An 18,483-nucleotide genomic window follows, 5' to 3' on the forward strand; every position below is an offset into this window, starting at 1 on the left:
TCTCGCTGCCTGTTCCTTGGAGCACTGGGCAAGGTCTGAGCAGCTGTACCCAAGCAGATCCCCAGCGCCAAGTGCTTGCACAGCAGGGCAGTCCCCTGCCTCCTTCTGTCGTCTTTGCAGTAAGCAGCAGAGCTCACAGGCCACCCAGGCAGGTCTGCGCTCAGCCAGGACTAGAGGGGACATGTACACCCTTTCTTTTGGCTGCAGCTGAGCGCTTCCTCTCTCCTTCCTCAGTGTCCCCAAGAGTGAACGAACAACCGTGCACCAGAACCTGATCTTTGCGTTAGCGGCAGCAGAAGCTCTGCTCATGTTCAGTGAGTTGGCCAAGACCAACCAGGTAAACCCACCAGAAAGTGTCCCGCCTGGTCAGCCAGTGGGCCCAGGCCCGCTCAAGCATTATTGTCAGAGCAAACAGAACAGAAGCGTAATCCCTTTTGTTAATGTTTCATTAATTACCTGTAACTTGCATCTAGGAAAGAATTGTGTCTCCATGTTTGGAGATACGCACATATGCATTGAGCAATCTGTCAGGAAAATTCACCTTTTTTTTTTTTTTTTTCTGACAGTTTGTGTCTGACAAAAAAATCTTTCAGGAAATTAAGCAGTTATAAAACAGCAACGTATAGTTCTGTTGTCCCTTCCTGTGTCCTTTTCCACATCCCATGGCTGGAGCAAGCAGCTCAGGGATGAGAGACCTGCAAGGAAGGCCAAGAACTGCAGGAAAAGCTGCTATCAGTTCCCTCTTCTGTGGTGTAAGATGGTCACACAGATGAAACAAGTGTGAGCTGCAGCAGTTGCACTCTTCATGTGTTACAATTTTAAGAACTCTTCCTGGTGCTTGTGGATGTTTACATACATTTCTACACATTCTGCAGCACAGTTTGTAGGTTGCTCTCTTCCTCCTGACCACACACACTCGGAAGCTCTCAGAGGACGACGACTCCTGACGCAGCGTGTGATCTCTCTCCTCCCCAGGTGGTGTGTTTCACCGTCACTGCCTGCCTTCATCTCTTCTTCATGGCAGCCTTTTCATGGATGCTGGTAGAGGGGCTTCTCCTGTGGAGCAAAGTGGTAGCAGTCAACATGAGTGAAGACAGGAGGATGAAATTCTACTACGTGACAGGCTGGGGTATCTACAGACTCCTCTGCATTGGGCACTCAGAAAAATGTGTCAATTTTTTGTCTAGCATGAGTTTCAACAGGAGAGATTCCCAAATGTTTGGTTTGATGCAATACAAGAGCCGGGTGCCACTGCCCTGCAGAGGCTTTCTTACCTTTATGTGTCAAATTGCCAGTCTCAGAATATAAAAGGCATTTCTGTTATTTTTCTAAACCCAAGAGTTCGAAGGAGGAGGAAGTTTATGGTAACTGCTTGTTCTTGGAGAGCATTACTACTGTCTGATAGTAATTCAAATATAAATATGTTCCTGGCTGAGCACCCTTTATTCTGAGCGAGCCCTTTAGGGACGTAGAATTCATTTGAATGAGCTGAGTTCCATACCAAAGAGGAGCCTCTTTAGGTCAGTGCTCCTTGCAAAACACGCACCTAGTTGGACATTGGACAACAGGTTCAAATATTTTGGATTGGTTTATGTCTTTGATTGTCTATTTTGTTAAAAAAGCAATCTGAGGAGTAAATTGCTTTGATCAGGACTCAGGACTTGGAATGCTTTATACCTAGGAGAATGATGCTGACAGGGTATAAATCTCGTCTTGCAGAGCTGGGACAGATTTAAGCTGCAGTAAATTGATGTTGCTCATGGGGTTTCAGAGGCTAAGCTGGCTCACGCTGGAGCGTGTCTGGCTCTGGGGGTTTTGAAGCAATTGTCTAGAGCACAGCTGACCCACATGGGTCATCTCTGCTTTTCCTGGGGTTTAATCTGGGGTTTTTTTCTGCAGGGCTTCCAGTCGTTATCGTGGGTGTGACCCTTGCAACTTCCTTTAACAAGTATGTGGCAGACAACCACTGCTGGCTGAACGTCCAGACCAACGTCATCTGGGCCTTTGTTGGCCCTGTTCTCTTCATCCTGGCCGTAAGTGCCAAAACCTGCTGGGAAGGTGTGATTTCTTCCTGTCTGGTTTTAGGACAGCATTGCAGAGTCAGGGGTGTCAGCACTCCTGTAGCGAAGGTGCTTGCTCGCAGGGCTTATTGTGCCTGCTACTTTTATTTATAGGAAAATTTTTGTTATGCTTTATATATACTTTCACAACACAAATAAATCTCTTTAACCAAAGCAGCTTTTTGTCAGAAAAAAAGTGCTTTCAGAAAATTTTGCTGACCAGTTGTTGTATTCACTGTTGAATTAGGAAATGTAGATAGGTGTGTGGGTTGACTGTGACGTTGTCTTAACTAAAGGTCTGATTTTAATATGGGAACATCTATGTCCTCGAAGTAGTATCAGGTTCATTATACAACAGCAGGGTAGCAGACAAAGGTGCAATGTTTAAGGGGTCCAGAATAGACACTTCACAGGGAAGACATTCTGTAGGAGAAGTTTTGAGATAAGTTTTCTAGATTTCATACATGTGGATAATGTGTATGTGGCTATGAAGCACATACATGTGGCTATGAGGTATTTTATTCACCGCTTGCTCAAAAGTGAAACATTTCTCCCCAAGTTCTGACACTCAGTTATTGAGTTCCCGGTAGAAAAGTGTCATCCCCCCCAGGCTGAGATTACAGAAGGTTCCTGGGTCCAACAGCTCTTCTCTGGCAGGTGAACACCTTTGTGCTGTTCCGGGTGGTGGTGGTGACTGTGTCCAGTGCTCGCAGGAGATCAAAGATGCTGACGCCCAACAGCAGCCTGGAGAACCAGATTGGAATACAGATATGGTGAGCGGGGAAGGGGCTGGTTTTCCCAGCCGTGGCTACCCAGGGTATAAAACGGTGGAATTACTGTTAAACTGAGAGTCTTTGCCTTGGTGAAGTGGAAGACCATGAGTTGGGGGAGTGAGGGCAGAAAGGATTTTCTCCTCTGGGGTAACTGCATCACCCAAAGGTAGTCTCTCTGCTCTGATGTTGGTGCCGCTGAGAAGCCCAGCCAGCACTTTCAGCCTGCGGAACCCGGTGCTGGACTCATCTGCGCTCACACTCCTAAACCTCAGCGCTTTGGGATGGGAGTCCCTTGGCAGTGACTGCTGAAATCAAAGCTGCCCTGGGCCCATTGGCATGACCAGGAGCATCACTCTGGGTCTGGGGATAGCCAGTGTGAGTGTCCCCATCGTCTGCATTGGTGACAGCGTGTGTGGGAGCTCAGGTCATACTGGCGAGCTGTCTGCCCTTTTGCTAATGTCAGCCCACTGTGCTGCTGAGCAGCTTGGGCAGGTGTCCTGAAAACATCACCACAGGGAAGTGAGGTAGCAGCTTGGGGTGTTCCAAGGAACCCAGAGACCCAGCTGGGTGCCCAGTTTCCATGGAATTTTATACAGCTCCTCTCCACTTAGCAGAACGTTGCCGTTCGAGGGGACTGTAACTGAACATGTCTCACACCCGTCCCATGCTTAGCACTGTGTGTGCCCCACAGGAGGATGCCAGCTGTGGAGACTGCAGGGGGTTTGGCTATTTGCAATTATAAAAAGCATTTTATATATGATTTTGGGACTTGGTGGATTGAAAGTAATGCTGGTGGGGATTTACATACATGGGGAAAGAGGCAACGTGGACTTCTGTAATCAGTCAATATAGAGAGACCTCTAAAAAACTGCTGCTTGAGTCATTACTTTATCATGCTCTGTGAATCTTTATTGTTGTTAGCTGGCGCCAAATACCCCTGCTAGACACGCATTGTTCCCCTGTATCATAAATAATTTTTCCCAAATTTACAGAAGCACAAAGATAGGGCATTGCTGGAGGGCAAGGTGACATCCGTATGCTAATAAAACAAATGCATTAGCCCTCCTTGTAGCAGCAACTGGGGGGAAAATAGCTGTTTTCTCATGGCTAATGACGTCAAAGGGCTCCATTCTTGCTAACACTTAGTGATAAATGAAGAGCAGGGCTAGCATGCGGGGGGCTGAGAGGTGAAATGTTTGCTTTTTCCCCTCTGAACTAATTTTGTTTGCAAAGGAATTTGTTCCATAGCTACCATCTTGGGTGCCTCTTGGTGGACACATATCTGAAAGGCACTTGCTGGGGGAGGAGAGCTGTCTCTGGCATGAAGACAAGGAAAATTTCTTCTAACCTGCAAGACAGAGGCCAGGGTGCGCCTAAACCTGTGGAGCTCTTTCAGGACAGAGCCACTCAGTGCTCCGTAACCTAGGGTGGATGCCGCAGGCAGACCACGGCGATACCCCGAGCAGGGTTTGCAGAGCCAGGAAGGACACTGGGCAGGCTGGGGCTCTTTTCCAGGACACCCTGGGCTCAGGGATGTGGGGCACGACAGAGACCCCAGTGGAGGGCTGGTGGCTCGGAGGTGGGTGCCAGTGCATAGCACTTCAGCTCTGAAATGCACCCAGGTAACCCTGAGCCCTTCTTCCCGACAGGGCCACGGCCAAGCCCATCCTGGTGCTGCTGCCTGTGCTGGGGCTGACCTGGGTCTGCGGGGTCCTTGTCCACCTCAGCATCATTTGGGCCTACATCTTCATTGTGCTGAACTCCCTCCAGGTGAGTCCTGTGCCAGGCAGATCCTCACGTCACAGCCCAGCAGGTACCTGCCGTTCTTTGTGCTTCGGTGTACTCTACCCCCCAAGTAGTCAGGGGTGTTTGGCAGCTCTGAAGCCCAGCCCAGCTTTCCCAAGCCACTGTGCTGTTTTGTCTGAGGAAACTACGTTCATGCTCCCAGTGTGTGAAATGCAGCTCTGGAGACCTTGTTCATCTCACGGTCCTTCAGCACCAGTCTCTGGAGTGTCCTCCTGGTGTCACAGCTTTCCACTTCAAATCTTGTTCCTCATGTTGTTAGATTTTCAGACATCAGTGTGGTTTCAAAATGCCACTTACAAACTGATGTGCTTGTAGGGAACTTCATTAGAGTGTTGATTTGGTCATTTAATGGATAATTAAAGTGGTGACTGTGCAGTTTAATGGGGCAGACATCCCACCTGCTATTTGCATCAGTGAAACAAGCCTCATCCCTACAGGGCAGGGATGGGCCACGTGTGCCAGCATCGCTGTTAGAGCAGGGCTGTTCGTGGAAAGCGTCTCAAAGGTCACGTCCAGCCATAGCGTGCCTGATTGCTGCTTAGATGGTTTGTGTTCCAGGATGAGTATTTTCCATCTGGTTCATGTTCAGACATTCTTAGAGGTTGTGGCCCAAGAATTGTACCAGCAGAATCACCTTCTCTTTGCCTGGAGGTCAGCTGTATTGCAGGGAGACAAGAGAAGAATAATTACAAATCAAGGACTGAAAATCTTTACCCATAAAGTCCTTATTATCTGCAGCTGTGCAGCTGCTCTCCAGGGATGCTCCTGGTACCCACTGAGAGCTGCACTGGACTCTGATGGGATGCAGGACCATTAGGTGGAACAAGTGGCAATGTGGGCTGGCGATCAGAGCCTTGCACAGGGAGGCTGGAAATGTGTGTGCTGTTTGTAGCTCTGAGTTTGAAGACCTTGGATGAGTCATGTAGTCTTCTTCAGGTGCTTCATTCCTCTCTAGGTAGCATCAATTGGCTCCATTTTTAAGGCTACTTGCCTGTGTTGCAGTCCTCCAGGGCCGTGGCTCTGACTACTGTACTTCAGAGTCATGTTTAATAGGGATCTCTGTAGGGCAGAGAGTAACCCTGATGTGTAAAGAAATACTTAGTATTTGCTTCTACATTTACTGATTTCATGGAAAGAGTTTTAAGAATTAGTTAATTGTAACTAGCCTGTATGTGGTTAAGAGACCAAAGCAAACTGTGTTAGTCACAGCAGCCAGGAGCGCTCAGTTCTGCACCGAGCTAGGACTGTTCCCAGGACCTCAGGATATCTGAAACTCAGGGACACGTGGTGACAAAAAGTCTCTGAACATGTGCTTACCACCTGGGACTCAAAGCATCAGCCGCTTCTTGGCAGCAGCTTTCCAAACCCTACAGCAAGCAGCTGTAGATGGAGCTAGAGACGCACTGCCCACCAGTGTCGAAGGGTCCCGAGGCAGGGGCTGGGGGCAGGGGTCCCTGCGCAGGGGCCAGGCATGGGCCCAGTCCGGCCCCTGGGGCTGGGGCTGCACCAGCACAAGTGGCGCTGGAGGCACCCACACCTCCAGCCCTGTCCCTGAGCGCCGGCTGTCCACAGAGGTACTTTTCGGAGCCCCTTGCCCAGTGCTCGAGGACAAATCCTGCTCCAGGGGATCCAAGTCAAGAGAGCAGCTAGGTTCTATGCTCCAAACCATTGGAATCCAAAGAGGTCACCACCCCCATCTCCCTTTTTTCTTTGGATTCAATAAAAATTGGCTCCTGCTGTAGCTTTCACTTACGGAGCAGCAGAGTTCGCGGTGTTTCCCTCTGGCACACTTGGCCGGTTTTGTGTAGCACTGGCCCAGCTCTCCAAGGGCGAAGTGCAGGCGTTATCACCACGTGCACAAGATGCTGGTTGCTCCAGGGATGTGCTGCCTGTGGCTGGCGCTGGTCTAGCGGCCGGGTGCTGCTCACACGCATCCATCGTCTCGCTGTTGGGCATGTTCCAAGGCCAGACAAGGACCACTTCTCCAAGAAGATGGAGATGTCCAAGGACATCTCTGCTATTAGGGACATCAGAAGGGTGGCAGGAGGCCTGTCCTAACTGTAACTAAATATAGCATCAGTTCTCCTTGCCTCCTCGTGCCATGCTTAGGTTACTGAGCAGAAGAGAACTCCAGGCTCAGTGCTGTGAAGAGATGAGGTAAGCAGAGCTGATAACAGCACCAGCATTTTTTCATTCACAGAGAAAAAGGCATTTCTCAGCTTGGGTGAAATCCATCAATATTAGCAGAGAGGCAGATCAGAGCACAGTGTCCCAGCACCAGCCTGGCAGCCTTCCTCTGCCTTGCTTCAGTGTTCCTGTGTTAAAAACATGAGCATGTACATGACACCGGAGGGGTCCTGCTGAGGATCTCAGGCTTGGGTAGCCTTCAGGAGAGCTACTTCCACAAGGACTCAGGGCTGCTTTTTCCTCTGCCACCCGGCACTGGCAAGGGAAATCTCACAAGTAGTTCCCTGGTTCAGTGACTGCTGATACCCTTGGCCATGGCCCAGCCATGTCAGTGCCCAGCCTGCAGCCTCCGTGGCTCGCTCAGCCCTTGGTCCATCGTGATGCCAGCAGAGGGGCTGTGGGATGCTGGCTGTCGTAACAGGGATGCTGGGCATATGGGCTTTTTGAGAGACGAGGAATAGTACCTGACATGAACAAATGTGTCCTCTGGATGATACACCTCCTGAGGCTCTCTCTCACAAACGATGACAATGTCCACCTTGGGTGAGATAGGAGCTGAGGTGTTTGCTGGATCAGGATTTGTTTTCCTCCCTTGCTTTCTAAGTTATTGCTGCTTTCGGTTTAGTTCTTTCTCCTCAAGCTCAGTAGGAGCCGTGGCTGTTGTGTGGACAGACAGCCCAGGGTTTGTCCATGAATATGCCGTGCTTGTTTGCTTCTGTCCCTTTGTTACCAAGTTCTTACCCCAGCAGAGAAATGCTGGTGGGAAGCTGTGGAGTTGAGAGGAAGCAGGGATAGAGCCATCCCATCTCAGCCGCTTTGCTGGCTGTCTTATGGATCACCTTGGAATGTCCTTTGGGCCAGCGTGCTCCTTCATGCGCGGGTCTTGTGCAGGGAAGTTTTGCCGCTGTGGTGGTTGTTGTTTGACTGCTTTCTGTTTATCTGCGGAAACTGAAGCCTGTCTTCAAGGTTACTCTGTGCGTCGACACCAAACATGACAACTCCTGCTGCAGCCAGGCAGCACAGGAATTCAGCCGAGTGACTGAAAAGCAACAGAGAGCGGTGCTGCACCGGAGGCAGCTGCCTCGCAGGTTGGCGAGCAGGCAGCAGCACCGTCCCTCCGGCCGATCGTTCTGCAGGTAGCAGCACCCACACCCTGCCGAGCACCCAGTGCTGGCCGGAGGTGCCTGCTGTTGAGAAACAATGTAGGTGAATGTGAACTTGTAGAGCTGCAGGGATGGTCCTGAGGCTGGAGGGGTGGTCCTGAGGCTGGCTCAGGGCAGGGACTTGCAGAGCCACTTGCCCATCTCCAGTGAGAGAGGAGCAGGAGGGGGCGTTGCTCCCAGCAGGGGTGTGTGGGGTGCAGCAGGACCTGGGTGCTGGACAGACGGACACCAGGCAGGAGCATCCATCCTGCTCTGTGGGTCCCAGCATGTGCTGTGCTCTCGTCTGTGGCCACACAGCACTTGCTCCACTGTGAGCGGGGAGCTGCAGGGGACAGGGCATTGCAGGACCTGCTGGGAGAACTTGGGGCGCAGGCAGGAGCACGGGCAGGAGCGCATGCAGGAACGCAAGCAGGAGCACAGGCAGGAGCATGGGCAGGAGCGCAGGCAGGAGTGTGAGCAGGAGTAGGATCCTCCAGAGCCACAGCTCTGCTTCCGCCCGCGCTGCAGCTGGGCCTCCTCTCCTTCCTTGCTCTCCTTCCAGCCGACCTCGCCGTTCCCCCCTCCCCACTCTCATCCAGAATGATTATTTCAAGGAAGACCTGCCTTGGCAGCCTGACCAGAAATCTGGTCTGGGGGAGTGACCAGCATTGCTGGCTGAAGGACAGGTCATGGCACGGTGCCAGGGTACTGCTACCATAACGCCTGCCAAGAGCTTGCAGATGAAGAGCAAGGCTCATTGAAGACAAGATGGATTACTTTTCTTGCTGCAGCTGATTTATCTAGCTGCGATAACAAACACCCCACAGATATAACATAAATCTGGTGGGCCAGATAGGACTGCCTTAAGGCCAGAATCGTTGGTCTGGAGCTGTAATTAGCCCCAGGCTGTGGCCTCCAGGCAATGCTAGCTCCGGCCCTGCCCCAGGCACTTTCCTGGAGCACATTCTGCACTGGCCCCAAGCACACAGTTGTGGGCGAGCACTTAGTTGTGGCAGAGCCTGTCATTGCTCACTGGTCCTTGGTGTGTGCAAGCAACAGCACCGGTTCGGCAAGCAGGGAGAGAGTGGCCAAGGCTGTGCTGCCGGAGCCCCGGCACGCCAGCGTAAGGTTTGTCCAGGCTGGGGCTGAGCAAAACCCCTGGGTCAGTACCGCACTGAATTTGGGTCAGAGGGTCCCATTAATGCTGTGGTCTGTCACTGCATGGGACAGAGGACCTGTTCCTGGCTTCATGCTGCTCTTTATCTGCGGGAGGCTGGCAAAAGCCCCCCTGGGGCCAGTGGTCAGTGGGAAGGGAGGTCTGCTTCCCAGATTTCAATTCCCCTAGCAATTAATTCCTGATGCTTTCTGTTTATCTGATGGCTTCTTCTTCTGAGATCTGAGGGAGGTGTTTCCTGGGGGATTTTGCATGCATGAGTGAATGGGAGTACGGGAGAGCTTCAGGCTCGGGAAGCTGAGTGCCCTGCGAGGGATGCCTGCTCCCCACAATTGAAATGGAGTGAGAGTAGAAGGAGGAGGGACTGAGGCAGGGACCATCTCTCCTTTGGACTCTCTGTGAAGAGCCTGGTCTCAAGTGTGATTGTAAGGAAGGTCCTTCCTGCCCAGCTGTCCCTGGCTGTGCCATGCCCACCACCTGTGCCTCTCCCTTGCAGCCCAGTCCTCACCCATGCTGGTGCTCATCAAATTCATTTCCTCCCATGTGAAGTAGCACAAACCAGCTGTACATCTCTAACCCTTCCTGTGCTCTCTCCTTTTCAGGGCCTGTACATATTCCTTGTCTATGCAGTCTATAACAGCGAGGTAAGAGGTGCCCCTGGCTGGGGCTCAGTCACTCATCACGGCAACTGTTTTATTAGCAGTCAAGGGGGCAGCTGGGGTTGTAGTAGTTGCGACAGCCAGCATACCCCCAACCATGCTTCTGGAGCAGCAGTTGCTTGGTCTCCATGACTTGTTGGAGGATCTTGTGTTCTGCTAGAGCTGCTGCAGCCCTCTCTAATGTCCTTGCTCTGCTCCAGGTGAGGAATGCCATCCAGAGGATGAAGGACAAGAAGAAAGCACTCTCGTTCACAGTAAGTTGCAAGGAAACCCTGCTGCCCGCTTCATTTATCATGCAGCCACCAGAGGAGGGCCCTAGGCGTACATCTGCTCTGCTTTGAGGAGATGATGTTGGAAAGAAGTCTTAGTTTTCTATTTTTTTCGTCTCCCTTCTTTACAGTCCTGTTGGACAACGCAGACCCAAAGCCAATCTACTCTGGCTAGATAGCAGCCTGCAGTACCAGGGTGGGATGGGAGTCAAAGTGCCAGGGGCCACAGTGCAGATCAAATCGATCTTTAAAGTTGGACCTGGGTCTAGCAAAGACTCATGTTGCAGTTTTCACTGTCCCATGTCTCTACCCTGTCATTACAGAACTGCTCTCATCCCATCAACTACTTATCAAGTCCAAGAAACACGACCTCCTGGGAGACAGGGAAACCGAGTCCTTCTGCAGCTGAGAGTGCCTTGTCGAGCCCTGTGCAGAAAGACACTCCAGTGAAGAACATCACCAACAAAGGTAAAGAGGGTTGTCGTTGCTGTTGGCCCGGGCTGTGTGCTGAGAACACAGTAAAATGTTATTCCCAAGGCTTGAATTGTAGTGCAAGTTCACATGGCACTGCATTAGCTCATTTGCACACTGAGCCTCTGTGAGCACTTGGGGTCTGGTGCTGCAAGTGTAGCACAGAATGAAGGGTTCCCAGGGAAGGCAGGGACTTCTGTGGATCTCAGAGGGGTCAAGTTCATGCCCACAGGCTAGATGGGCGTGGGCATGGGGGTCTCATCACTGTGTTATGCAGCATTGCATTCTTCAGAGGCAAGAATCCATGTTTGTGTCTTAAAATGCATTTTGTGGATGAGGGGAGGCAAAGGTGGCAGAAGGAAACAGGGGGGTTAGCTTTGGGGAAAAAAGGTGTTGCGTGCTCCTACTAGTTTGTGGGTGCCATTATGCAGATAGCCTGTTGGGTCTCTTCGCTTCAGTGGGAGATACTTAGGGGACACAAAGCACCGAGTTCGTGGTAAAGCATGAATATTTCTACTCTCTAGTCTCCAAACTCATTGTGCTGCATCACCTCCTAGGAAATTTTGGAGCCAAAATTCCGATGGGGATTTCATCAATTATGTCACCCGAGAGACCGGTATGTAATGTCTTCTGTTATTCTTCCACCTTCACCCATGCACAGAGCACAGTAGTTGTGTAGGAATGGCATTGGTGTCTGATGGTTCCAGTGAGGGGCTGGGACTCGAGGCAGCTGGTAACGTTACCAGCTCTGGCACAAATTCAGTGTTTTACGTTGTGCAAGTCCCAGAAGCTGCCTGACTCATGCACCCTGCACCCAGACTGAGGGTAATGCCGATCCCCCCTGCCCCAGTGCATTACAGAAGCTGCAGAGCATTGGTGAGGGACCAGGCAGGTGTTAGCACAGCACCCACGCTCTCCTCCTCAGGGCCAGTCCAGACATGCCACCTGCCTGTCAAAACCAAGGTCTTGATACACATCCTGAAGACTCTGGTTTATTAAAATACCTACTCATTATTAGCAATGTACTGGTTTAAGTCATTTAAGTCATTTGAGATGCATGCTTGCATGCCCGCAGTGGCCACTCCTGGTAATCAGGCCAGATGCAATGAAGCATTTGCTGCTCTGCCGGAGCAGAGGATGGAGAGCGCGGTGGGCTGGCAGGCAGGAGCTCTGGCCGGTGACCTGCCTCAGCTCTGCAGTGTGGGCAGGGCATATCTCAGGAGGCAATTGCCTGAGCAGGGGCTGGCCCGGGCAGGGGCAGGTAGCAGAGGGCACCGGGGCAGAGCACGTGTTCTGCAGGTACGAGAAGGTGAGGCCCCAGAATGGCCAGTTTCCAAGGCAAGAGCTCACCCCTGAGCTGATGGGGAACCAGCCCCGCTGCCGTGCCGGGAGGGTGATTGTAGCCAGGGCACGCATGAACAGAAGGAGCCAGTGCATTTAAGGGAGTAAAGCACCGAGTGGAGGTTGGCACAGACCAAGGCAGGACATTCCCCCATGACAGCACATTCAAACCGGGGCAGGGACTTGCTGTCCCTGCAGTGGGCAAAGTGCGCCTGTCCGGGGAGGGCAGGCTGGGTTGTGCTGCCTGCCGGAGTGTGTTGTACAGCTCAGCGAGGTATGGCCTAAAGCAGGGAACAATTTAAATTTGACTACTCTGATACCGCTTCCATCTCCCACTATTGAAATGATCATCAGTCCTTGTGCACTTGACATACAAGTGCTGTAATTTCCTCAGAATAAAATCCAACACTACTTTCATGTGAGTCTCTCACTGAAGGATCTCTCTCTCCCTCTCTAATATTTATCCTTTGAAAACCTGTGTCACATAGACAGCTCTTATTTATCCAATAGATAATACTTCTATAGCTGGCATATCATTTTGAAGCCACTCAATAAAATCCATATTTGTATCTCTCATGATTTATACTGTGGTTAGTGCCATTCCTCCCCTCCTGCTGAACGCCGGCTGGGATTCATTCGCAGGTGATGCTTTCCTCAGCCAGCCAGGTGCTGGCTGTGTGAACTGGGACCAGGGCTAAGCTCCTGGCACCAGGTATGAGACGTGGGCCAAGGGGATTAGCCCAGGGGCCCAAGTTTCCTAAGGCCGGGAGCCTTGGGAGGCAGCAGATCTAAATGCCAAGGCCGTGGCATTTCCTACCAGGCAAAGACAGAAAGCACTTTCCTCCATGTGAGGGTCACCAAGGACTGTGCTGTATCGTTGTTGCTTAAACATAAACATTGCATTTTTAATGTATTTGTTTCCTTTCTAAGTAAGGTGGATGCAGCAAAAGGTGCAGCTGATGCCAGGGCCTGCCTGGGGAGGGGGGGCACAGCCCCCTGCCCACGCACATCTGTGGGGCAGCAGCACTGCTCCCAGCACTCACCTGGTGCCAGCATGAGAGCGGCGGTGCTGAGCCCCATCCTCACGGCGAGGGGGCTGGCGCAGCTGTGCCGGGGCTGGTGCTACCCACCCCCCCAAGAGCTGCTGCTTTCTGCGGTTGTATAAGTCCGCGCTGTTTTTCCTGCTCCCTGGCTAAATGAGTCACGGCACTCGCTGGAGGAGCGGTGAATTAAGAATGTCACTGGCAGCTGCACAATAGTTTGGATGAAGAGAAGATGCTACTTAAAAACGTTTGAAAACACTTAAAATGACAAAACACTGCGTGAGTGGAGATATAAACACAGACGAGATGTTCTTTGTATTTCAGCTTTTTCAAATGTTGTTTGGTGATATTTATTGCTGTTGGGCTGGGAGCAGGAATTTCACACCTCACAGAGCATTAAGCATCACTTAAGCACAGGGTCCAGGCTTGTGTGTGCTCTTTCCACCACAGCACGGGGGGTGGGGGAGAAAGTTCTCCCTCCACTTTTCATGGATTTTCCTGTGGTTCCCACCACAGTGTCCAGCCCACTGGGTCCCCCCAGGGCTCGGGGGTCCCTGTAGAGGGCATGAGGTTGGGGATGCTGCTGGGAGGTGCAGCTGTGTCCGGGGACACTGCAAGGTGCCCGTCCCTTGGGGACTGGGTGAAGGCTCCAGTCCCCAGCCTGTGCGGTGGCTCCGTGGCACGGAGCGTGAGGGGCAGCAGTGGGGTGCTGGGGACCCCCGCCTGGCCCCGGGCAGCGTGGCAGGGGTGCCAGCAGCGAAGCAGTCAGGCCTCTACCTTCTGCTAACAAACCTTCTCCCCTCTTTCAGGCTGTAGAGCTGACAGCATTCAAGTCCTCAGGTAACATTTGCCTACATCATGTTCTTTATTTTTTGTTGCTGCTGCTACTGGTTTCTGTGGTTGCGTGGTGGAGCGCTGCCCAGAGGGCAGGTGGTTTTTGCTCAGGCTTCATTTTATTTCCAAACTGCCCTGGTGGGTGCAGTCCCGGCCAGGCTGTTGGGAGCTCCGTGTTCCCCTGCACAGATGAGGGAGAGGGAGGGTATGGAGCCCCAGCAGCTCTGCTGGTGCTGTCAGTGCTGCCTGTGCTGCCTCTCCCTGGCAGTACTGGTGGCTCAGGCAAGGGTGCCTGTCTTGGGGCACCCACCTGGTTTCTCCCCACGTCTCCACACCTTTCTTGCTGCCTGTCCGTGCCTGCAGCTTGCTGCACACCAGTTCCCTGGGCCCCTGCACAGCAGTGGAGCTGCAGGTCGCAGGTGGCAGGCAGCAGAGGGGCGGTGGGTACCTGCAGATATCTGTGCTGAGCTCTCTGCCTGCTCACCCCAGCACGGCCGGTCCTCAAGGCACAGCAGGGACCAGCACCTCTCCCTGCTTGGCAGGCCCTGGGCTGATTTCAGGGGTGGCAGCAGCTCTTCGCAGCCACAGGGTATTTAAAACGCGCAGGTGCTGGAGAAGGTGCTGGTGGGTGGTAGGAGTGCCTTGCTCCCAGCGAAGGGAAGCCAGGGAAGGTGGGGTGTTGAGGCAGCACTGGATTTATGAGCTTAAAAGCAGCCATTTAGTTTCTTCTGTTTCAGGTTGTAGAAAGGCCAATGTCACCGTGGAGGTGGGTAGAATTAAAACCAGAAATCCCTCCTAAGCCCCAGACCTCTGCTCACAGCAGTGCTGGGGAGAGGCCAGCCAGCCAGAGCTCCCTGCTCCCTCCCCAGCTTCCCTGCCTGGCTTTGGGCAAGTCACCAGCTCCTCCGGGTACGGGTGCAGCATATTTCACTTTATTTTTTTACCAACTGCTGCCAATTACTCTCGGCACTCTCAGTACAGTCTCTGGATGGGGTCACTCAAGCAGACAGTGCAGTGAAGAAGCACCAGGAATGGATTGATACTATTTTTTCTGCATTGTTACATTTTCTTTTGTCAAAAGAAGCAGTGCATTAGCAGGTTTCTGATTTTGCTCCACATTAAGTGTCTAAGCAGGGCATGCTTAGACTATTTTCGAGACGATGCCACCCAGAAGCATTGCAGCTTTCTTCCCCACAGTGGACACATGAGCAAGGCAGAAACGGTGGCATCCAGGAGTAGATGTGCTGCGGCATTTCAGGTGTAGGAGTGGGGTCTCAGAGACAGCAAGACCTACACCCAGCACGTGCATTTGTGCTCTGTCCCCCCGCCCCACTCTCACCCTCACCTGCTCCTGCATATTTCAATCTAGCCACATGTGTAATTAAACTCCAGCTGTGCAAAGAGGCGGGTTGTTTAGTTTGGTTTTGTTTTCTCAGGTAAGCCCTCAGTATATTTTTAAAAGCCTGGGTCTGCCCAGGGGACAGTGGGGACAGCAGGCTGGGCTCGGTGCCTGCCCCCTCACATGCTGACTGATGCACAACAGCCATGGAAGCAGCGGGTGGGTGCAAGGCAGCGCTGTGCGCGGCCACCCTCTCTGCTAGCACCAAGAGCGGCTCCTCGTACACCCCGGGGCGAGGGAGCCCTTGGTTGGGCAGTCCTTCATCCTGGGGTGAATGAGAAGATCTCCTTGAACCAGAAGAGCACTCCTCTGCACACTTGTGTAAGCCAGTGTGCGACACACCGCTGATGCTGGCTATGCTGCGCTGCTCCCAGGCGCCGGGCTCAAAGACAAGTGCTTCCAGCCTTTAAAAAAAATAGTAAAAGGTGGTAATGCCCAGCTGTAGTAATGCCTGGAAGACCCCAGGGCAGCTCAGCTTCGCACAGGCTCCCATCTTCACAGCTTGTTCAACACAGCAAAATGCTGTGTCGCTCTTGGGAATAAGAGCTGCCAGGGGAAGCAAAGCATAAACCTGTGCTCGGTGATGAACAAGAGACAAATCATTTCAACACAGACACCACTTCCTCTCTTCTATACATTTTCTCCCAGATAGTTTAATGAAAAGAGACATATTTTGCCCCAGGTATCTTTATTTGAAAATTTCCAGCCAGCTCTAAGGAAAATTGTGATGAACCAGCGGCAGGCTTGCAGGAGCTCCTGCGGAGACCCAGGAGGAGCCCACCTGCCCTGCAGTCCAGTGGGCAGAGCTGGTGGGCAGCAGGACCGTGGGACCCTGGGCACTGGCGGGAGACTTGGGGCTTAAATGACTTGCTCACAACCTCTCAGGAAAGCTGTGCTGGATCTGGGAGGGGATCCACCACTTCTCTGCTCGAGGGCCTCAGCCGTGCTGTGAGAGCCGTGGGCATCGCGCTGGCTCCAAGCGCAAGAGGCAGCCAGTGGGTCCGTGGGGAGAGGTGGGATGGGCTCCCAATGGTGCCTTAATATGTGTGAGGATGAGGGTGGATAAAATCCAGGTAAGTACCAGGCCTGTTTCAGAACCACAGAAATGCATTTGGAGCATGGCTGTGGCTGGGAGGCAGGCGTGGACTCCCTCCCCGACTCCCCACCCCCAATATTGGGGCTCCCCCCGCAAGGACTCAATTCACTCGGAGAGGCCGCACGTTTCTGCAGTAATGAGCTCCAGCCCAGCTGTACAAAGCTGCACGTTGCAGCGAGCGCACTGCCCGGTTTCATTACACCCTTTATGTAAGCAGGGGATGGCTGGGGGTGTTCACATATTTGCACAAACAATAAGTACTGTCTTCCTTGTCTTGGCAAACAAGAGCTCCAAGAGGCCTCCACATCCTCCATCTCTTCAAGTGATGGCTGCTTTGTTTCCCCACGATAATTTCATTATTCTGTTTGAATACATTTATATGTTGCTAAGCCACACATAGCAACATGGATCTTGTCTCCAGGGCCCAGCCTTTCTCTGATCAATATTGAGTAATTCTGCAACTCTCACCATACCACGTTAAATAAGATCGGTTTTAAAATAATAAGGAAATTATTTTGGAATTATATTCTTTGGAATTCAAAGCCAGTAAAGCACCTGAGTGTTGTGGGGACTTGGAGAAATGCAGCACCCCCCGCACTGACCCTGCTGGGCTGCCCCGCAGTGGGATCACTGCTGCCATCCGTGCCACGGTCCTTCCCAACAGGCAGAGGGTACCTTATGCCCCAACGGAAGGAGGTGCAGCCCATGCGACACCAGTGCTCCCTGCCACGGTAGTGCTGGTATTTTCATTAAATCCATTTAAACCTCACTCTTCAGCGCTCTTGGAGCTTGGTGCTGTGTGCAGTGGGCAAATTACTGATCAGAGGAAGAACAGGTTCCTCCTTACAGCCACGGCCCCATGCATGGAGGCTGCTTTGGTTCCCTGCTGTAAGGACCATCTTTCAGAGACCCCTAAAGGGCAGAGGTGTCCATGTGATGGCAGAGCCACAGTGGCAACAGGCAGGGCTGGCTGGGCCAGAGCAGCGGCTGCCTCCTCCCACTGTGCCGTCCTACAGCAGGTTTGGTCTGTGCTTTCTCCCAGCGTGCTGTGGGACCCCACCAGTGCACCCACTGCCCTCGGAGGGACCCCTGCCCTCCCCTCCCCGCCGACACAGCTGAGACCCTCTCTCTTTTGCTTTAGGAGTCTGAGAAGTTTCTGGGTGATGGGCTCCATCAACGCCAAGGCTCTTCCAACAGCCTGGAGGACGGCAGGTCGGAGGAGCTGGCTCCCGTGCAGAGGGCTCTCCCAGCCCAGGCAGAGCTGTTAGCCCTGTGCTTCTTCCTAGCAGCATGTGCAGACAAAACCAAGGCAGGACTGGGGTAGTGTGGGGGTCTCACAGGGCTTCATCTGCTGCTGAGAATTGCCCTGCTCTTCCCCAGGGGTGGGCAACCATCAGGTGGGTACTGGTTGTGACTCCTGCCCAGCCTGCGTGCCGGCCCAGGGCCCCGTGGCTCAGGCCGCCTCTGCCAGGGCAGCCAAGCCCCAAGCACCGCCGGCAGCCTGTGTTGTGCACTGCTGTCACTGCTGCCAGTAGATCTTGTTTAGCTTGGGGGAGCTGGAGCAGGCGGCACAGGAGTGAGCCCCTCTTTGCCCACAGCAGCCATGCCCAGGCAGCGCACCCGTGCTCCCGTCCCGGTGAGGATTGCCGCTTTCCCCGGGCTCAGCACACCACTCTGCCGGGGCAGGGCTGGGGACCAGCCACCCGGGAAGCACATGCGCTAAGGAAGACAGCAGCTGGCTTGAAGCATTCTCTAAACCAGCTGACTTCAATAGCATCTTCTGCTGTTTAGGACAAAAATCCTCTCCCTGCTCCTCCTGGGACTCCCACCCGGCTGGCGTGGCCCCTCGCCAGCTGGGTTGTGTTTTCTCTTCCTCTGTTCTTTACATCCAACTGGCTCTCCTGTTAGCTCCCTAGTGTTTAGAGCACGTAAAACATGTTGGGGTTTTTGCTGATTATGATGACAGTAAATGCTGATTTTAAAGGCAACCTTCTCTCCTTGTTGCAATGTACCCGCGGGAATGTGCTGCCATTCAGGCGCGGCCACGCGCTGCGGCTATACGTGGCTGGATGCAGTGGAGGGCGGTTTAGCCACGGTACAGGGGACCAGGGCACTGCACGCTGCCCTGTGCTGTGTCCTGCGCTGCGCCACCTTCCCTGGGCTCAGCACAGCATGTGCCAGCCAGCAGGTATTTGCGTGCTGTTGGGAACCGCAGCCCTAGAGCAGCCC

The 18,483-nt window shown here is 52.9% G+C and overlaps 1 protein-coding gene across 3 annotated transcripts in view; it reads left to right on the top strand.

Moving 5' to 3' along the window:
- Positions 1–18,192, top strand: part of ADGRD2 (adhesion G protein-coupled receptor D2) — a 29,320-nt gene extending 11,128 nt beyond the window's left edge. The window contains exons 15-25 of one of the 3 annotated variants that reach the window (XM_037401046.1): positions 235–337; positions 976–1,129; positions 1,900–2,033; positions 2,718–2,833; positions 4,483–4,603; positions 9,745–9,786; positions 10,002–10,055; positions 10,394–10,538; positions 11,099–11,157; positions 13,735–13,765; positions 14,883–15,145. In XM_037401046.1, coding sequence (XP_037256943.1) covers positions 235–337; positions 976–1,129; positions 1,900–2,033; positions 2,718–2,833; positions 4,483–4,603; positions 9,745–9,786; positions 10,002–10,055; positions 10,394–10,538; positions 11,099–11,157; positions 13,735–13,765; positions 14,883–14,998 — 1,075 coding nt within the window. In that variant the 3' untranslated portion in view covers positions 14,999–15,145. Of the gene's footprint in view, positions 1–234; positions 338–975; positions 1,130–1,899; positions 2,034–2,717; positions 2,834–4,482; positions 4,604–9,744; positions 9,787–10,001; positions 10,056–10,393; positions 10,539–11,098; positions 11,158–13,734; positions 15,146–17,395 lie in introns of those variants that run through there. The other 2 variants (XM_037401045.1, XM_037401044.1) reach the window with 2 other exon arrangements.
- The last annotated feature ends 291 nt before the right edge of the window (positions 18,193–18,483 follow it).

The sequence above is a fragment of the Falco rusticolus genome, chromosome 9, assembly GCF_015220075.1.
Source record: "Falco rusticolus isolate bFalRus1 chromosome 9, bFalRus1.pri, whole genome shotgun sequence".
NCBI lineage: Eukaryota > Metazoa > Chordata > Aves > Falconiformes > Falconidae > Falco > Falco rusticolus.